We start from the raw sequence: 4714 nt of genomic DNA on the forward strand, positions 1-4714 counted from the left end.
AAATGGTATAGTAAAAGAAACGTATATTGAAAAAAAAAGTTATATTTAGATGTACCTACAAGTTGTCCATCCCTGGATTTATGCTGCTTTAAGGCGCGCATGTGCTTAAATTAATTGGAATCCTAAGCCCATCTTATCTGAAAGTTTAGAAGGCATACTTAGTTTACAATTCGTGCAATAAACAACAAATAGAGTTATGCTAATACAGTGACACTGTGAACAAATAGCCAAGGTTAAACTCGCACCCAAAAGCTGCGTTTTCCGACCATTAAACTCGTTTTCCTGGAATATTATTATCGATTTTCGGGACGCTCGTATAAACAACCCCCTGAAAAAATCGCCAAGAATCTGCAGAAATGGCTTATGTGAGTTGTACTACCAATATTTTTAGGGCCTACAATCCCTTCCACAATGATTAGTTAATAAATTAAATTATTTGTCTTTTTTTTCCGTAGCGCTTGAAGGCCACCAAATGTCCCACGGACGAGCTTTCGCTGACCAATCGGGCTATCGTGAATGTGGGTGATTTTCCGGATGAAGTCAAGTAGGTGGTCCTCCCGGACATACATACATAGGTCCTGGTAATCTGTAAATATCCTACTTGCATTGCATTCCAGGTATGCGGACATATCGCCGGCTCCGGGTCAGCACTTCATCTTTGCGCTGGAGAAGACGGTCGAGGTGCCCAGCGGCTATGTGGGCTTCTCGCTGGTCCAGCGTAAGTGGGCCATGGTGTCCATCAACCAGGAGCTGGAGGTTCGTCCCTATCGCTTCGATGCCAGCTCGGATGTCATCACCTGTGTGTCCTTCGAGACGGACTTTCTGCAGAAGAAAACGTGAGTGCATATACATAGTATATATAGGCAAGGATATTATGTAATACCATTTGGTGCAGTGTCTCCCAGGAGCCCTACGACTCCGATCAAATGGCCAAGGAGTTCATCATGCAGTTCGCCGGAATGGCCCTAACCGTCGGCCAGTCACTGGTCTTCAATTTCAAGGACAAGAAACTTCTCGGCCTGGCCGTCAAATCGCTGGAGGCCATCGATCCCAAGAGCTTGGGCGAGGGCAAGGAGCCAGCGATGCGCAATGTCCGCTTCGGCCGCATCCTGGGCAACACGGTGGTGCAGTTCGAGAAGGCCGAGAACAGCTCGCTGAATCTGCAGGGCAAGAGCAAGGGCAAGGTGGTGCGCCAGTCCATTATAAATCCGGACTGGGACTTTGGCAAGATGGGCATCGGTGGCCTGGACAAGGAGTTCAATTCGATATTCCGTCGAGCCTTTGCGTCCCGTGTCTTCCCACCGGAACTGGTCGAGCAGCTGGGCTGCAAGCACGTCAAGGGCATTCTGCTCTATGGTCCACCGGGTACGGGCAAAACGCTGATGGCCCGCCAAATTGGCACCATGCTGAATGCCCGGGAGCCGAAGATCGTCAACGGTCCGCAGATTCTCGACAAGTACGTGGGCGAATCGGAGGCCAATGTCCGGCGGCTGTTCGCCGAGGCGGAGGAGGAGGAGAAGCGCCTGGGTCCCAACAGTGGACTACATATCATCATCTTCGACGAGATCGATGCCATTTGCAAGCAACGTGGCTCCGTGGCCGGGAATAGTGGTGTCCACGACACCGTCGTCAATCAATTGCTAACCAAAATCGATGGCGTGGATCAGCTGAATAACATTCTCGTTATTGGCATGACCAATCGCAGGGACATGATCGACGAGGCTTTGCTGCGACCCGGTCGCCTCGAGGTCCAAATGGAGATCAGCCTGCCCAACGAGCAGGGTCGCGTCCAGATCCTCAATATCCACACCAAGCGGATGCGCGACTTCAACAAGATCAATGACGATGTGGACAACAAGGAGATTGCCGCGCTGACCAAGAACTTCAGCGGTGCCGAGCTGGAGGGATTGGTCCGTGCCGCCCAGTCGAGTGCCATGAACCGACTGATCAAGGCCGATGCCAAGGTGACCGTGGATCCCGAGGCCATGGAGAAGTTGAAGGTCAATCGGGATGATTTTCTGCACTCGCTGGAGAACGACATTAAGCCGGCCTTCGGTACGGCCCAGGAGATACTGGACAATATGCTGGCCCGGGGCGTTATCAACTGGGGAACTCCGGTTAGCAATCTCCTCGAGGACGGCATGCTGTATGTGCAGCAGGCCAAGGCTCCGGAGTCCAGCGGCTTGGTCTCCGTACTCGTGGCCGGAGCCCCCAACTCTGGTAAGACGGCGCTGGCCGCTCAGCTGGCCAAGATGTCGGACTTCCCGTTCGTGAAGGTCTGCTCGCCGGAGGACATGGTCGGCTACACTGAGTCGGCCAAGTGCCTGCACATCCGTAAGATCTTCGACGATGCGTATCGTTCCACGCTTAGCTGCATTGTGGTGGACAATGTGGAGCGTCTGCTGGACTACGGCTCGATTGGACCGCGCTATTCCAATATGACGCTACAGGCACTGCTGGTGCTGCTCAAGAAACAGCCGCCCAAGGGCCGCAAACTGCTCATACTGTGCACTTCGAGTCGGAGGTAAGTTTAAATTTAGGGTTTACCTTTTCGATTCCCATCACGATATCCCAATTAATTTTCAGGGAGGTCCTGGAGGAGATGGAGATGCTGACGGCCTTCACCTCGGTGCTCCATGTGCCCAATCTCTCGCAGCCGGATCACGTGCTGGCCGTGCTCGAGCACACGGACATCTTCAGCAAGGGCGAGATCCAGGCGATTGGCAAGAAGATGGCCGGCAAACGGTAAGATATATTTGACACTAAGAGCTTATAAGGCTAAGGCTTATATTTTATTACGTCCAGCGTGTTTATTGGCATCAAGAAGCTGCTAGGTCTCATCGACATGGCAAGGCAAACGGAGCAATCACAGCGGGCCATCAAGTTCCTGTCCAAGATGGAGGAGGAGGGTGGCCTGGACATGGTGGCGCGGCAGTGAGGCATCTGAAACTGGATGTGCCCGAATGCAGTCTCAATTATTAGCTTCTAAGTGCTAAGGATGGGCCAGGATAGCAATGAATCCGCATGCGCATTCGCATCCGAAACCGAATCAGAATCTGAATCTGAAGCGTTGACTCCATGTACACGTATACACCGCTAAACTTATATGATATAGACAGATATATACAGTTATATATATATATATATGATCCAGGCTTCGCAGTTGTTTGTTCGGTCCCAGAACCCAAATAAAAATCCACATCCCGGAGGAGTTTCCTGTGTTTCTGAGTTCCCCCCACAGAGCTCAATCAAATCAGACAGATATGTGAGACCCGTGACCTGAAGATGATGAAAACAGCTAAATGGACAGATACTCAATTACATTTATAAATAACACGCGTAGCTACTAACTCGTTAAAAGCATGATAATCTTTCTCGTTACCTTTAATTTTAGGATTTTTGCTTCAGTATATTCAGTACAAAAACAAAAAACGAAAGAACGAAAAAACTGGAGAAAACACCAAAGTTTTTGCCTTTGGGCATTGTGAACGTTGTTTATCGGTAACTAACTAATTAAATATTTATTAAATCAAATATTGTTAATCGCCAATGTTATAAATATATCCTAAATAAAATAAAACGATCTCAAATTCAAACTTTAGCTGCCTCGCTTTTCGGCTTTCCATTGCATTTTAAAAAAATCCATTTTTCAAAGTTGGACGTCTTTTCTTATTAATGTTTAAAATCCTTTTTAACTTACAAAGTTACTTACTTTGAGTTCTGAATTTTCCCGGTTTGACCCAGCATTGAAAACTGTAGAGCAAAAACATTTTGGAAATTCTGTTGACGATTTCTTTGTTTTATTTCGTTTAGAAAAAGCGACACACAACATTACTCTTAATTGTTTCTTGTTTCTCGTTCCTTGGACTTATTTTGTGCAACAATAAACAAAATATAAATATTTGATTTCGTTTTCATTTTGCTAAAACCGTTATTTTACTATTTCTCAGCTTACGCATTTATTTATCTTATTTTTTTGCAGTGCGCAACAATAATATTTCATCTTGTTAGTATAATCCTCTTAATAATTCGTGTTTAAGTAAGAAAAAAAGCACCAGGAAGGATTAAAAGGTAATGGGGGTAGAAATTAAAGATGACCTTAGCCATTGCCAAATTATAAATGGAAAGTTGAACCCAATAGAGTAACAACAATTAAGTTGTTACAAACAAAAAATGGTTTTTCAAAATCTATTTTGTGTTGAAAAGGGAAATCAGGTGAAGTATAAAAGAAAAATTCCTGGCAATGGCATCTTCTTCGCTTAGATTAATAGTTACATTTGTGATTTCATTTTAATAAGGATAGTTATTTAGTTTCTGTTTCGATTTGTTAACAATTGTTTCATCCAGTTGGAGCCAATCGGTCCATCTCTCGTTGTGCTTTTTTTCATGTTACTCCTCCTGCTTCTCATCATCATCATCATCATCATCATCATCATCATCCTTTTCATCTGCTATTTAGTTTTGATCCTTGTTTGTTGCTCCTTCGGCTTTCGTTTTTGAGGTGCTCCTTTACAGTTAGGTAGCGAGTTAGAGAGAGACGGCTATAGACAGCTAAAGGTACACGAGTACAAATACAGTTACAGCGGTTTTACAGTTAACGGTTAGCGGTTGAACGGTTATTCCAGAATTTACCCGATTCACGCCATTCGGGTCCTGCCCAGGACGTATGTATATATGTGTGTGTCTGAGCGTGGATGTTTTTTCGGATTTTGTA

The 4714-nt window shown here is 45.8% G+C and overlaps 1 protein-coding gene across 2 annotated transcripts; it reads left to right on the top strand.

Annotated features, from left to right (window-relative positions):
- Positions 1 to 73: 73 nt before the first annotated feature.
- Positions 74 to 3596, top strand: LOC122623361 (vesicle-fusing ATPase 1). 2 transcript variants are annotated; one of them, XR_006326399.1, is made up of 7 exons: positions 74 to 365; positions 456 to 544; positions 618 to 836; positions 896 to 2524; positions 2587 to 2745; positions 2806 to 3086; positions 3155 to 3596. XR_006326399.1 is itself a non-coding variant. In XM_043802480.1 (6 exons), exons 1-6 carry the CDS (start codon positions 357 to 359, stop codon positions 2936 to 2938), a joined length of 2238 nt encoding a protein of 745 aa, XP_043658415.1. In that variant the 5' UTR covers positions 74 to 356; the 3' UTR covers positions 2939 to 3596. The 2 variants fall into 2 exon arrangements, 1 of the variants encoding a protein (XP_043658415.1); XM_043802480.1 differs by having other exon boundaries at positions 2806 to 3596.
- The last annotated feature ends 1118 nt before the right edge of the window (positions 3597 to 4714 follow it).

This window comes from Drosophila teissieri, chromosome X, assembly GCF_016746235.2.
Source record: "Drosophila teissieri strain GT53w chromosome X, Prin_Dtei_1.1, whole genome shotgun sequence".
In the NCBI taxonomy this organism is placed as follows: Eukaryota; Metazoa; Arthropoda; class Insecta; order Diptera; family Drosophilidae; genus Drosophila; species Drosophila teissieri.

Bases quoted from the DNA above. Each gene is read 5' to 3' on its own strand.
- LOC122623361 (XM_043802480.1), top strand. The intron at 545-617 runs GTAGGTGGTCCT...ATTGCATTCCAG, and splicing joins GATTTTCCGGATGAAGTCAA to GTATGCGGACATATCGCCGG. The intron at 2,746-2,805 runs GTAAGATATATT...TATTACGTCCAG, and splicing joins AAGAAGATGGCCGGCAAACG to CGTGTTTATTGGCATCAAGA.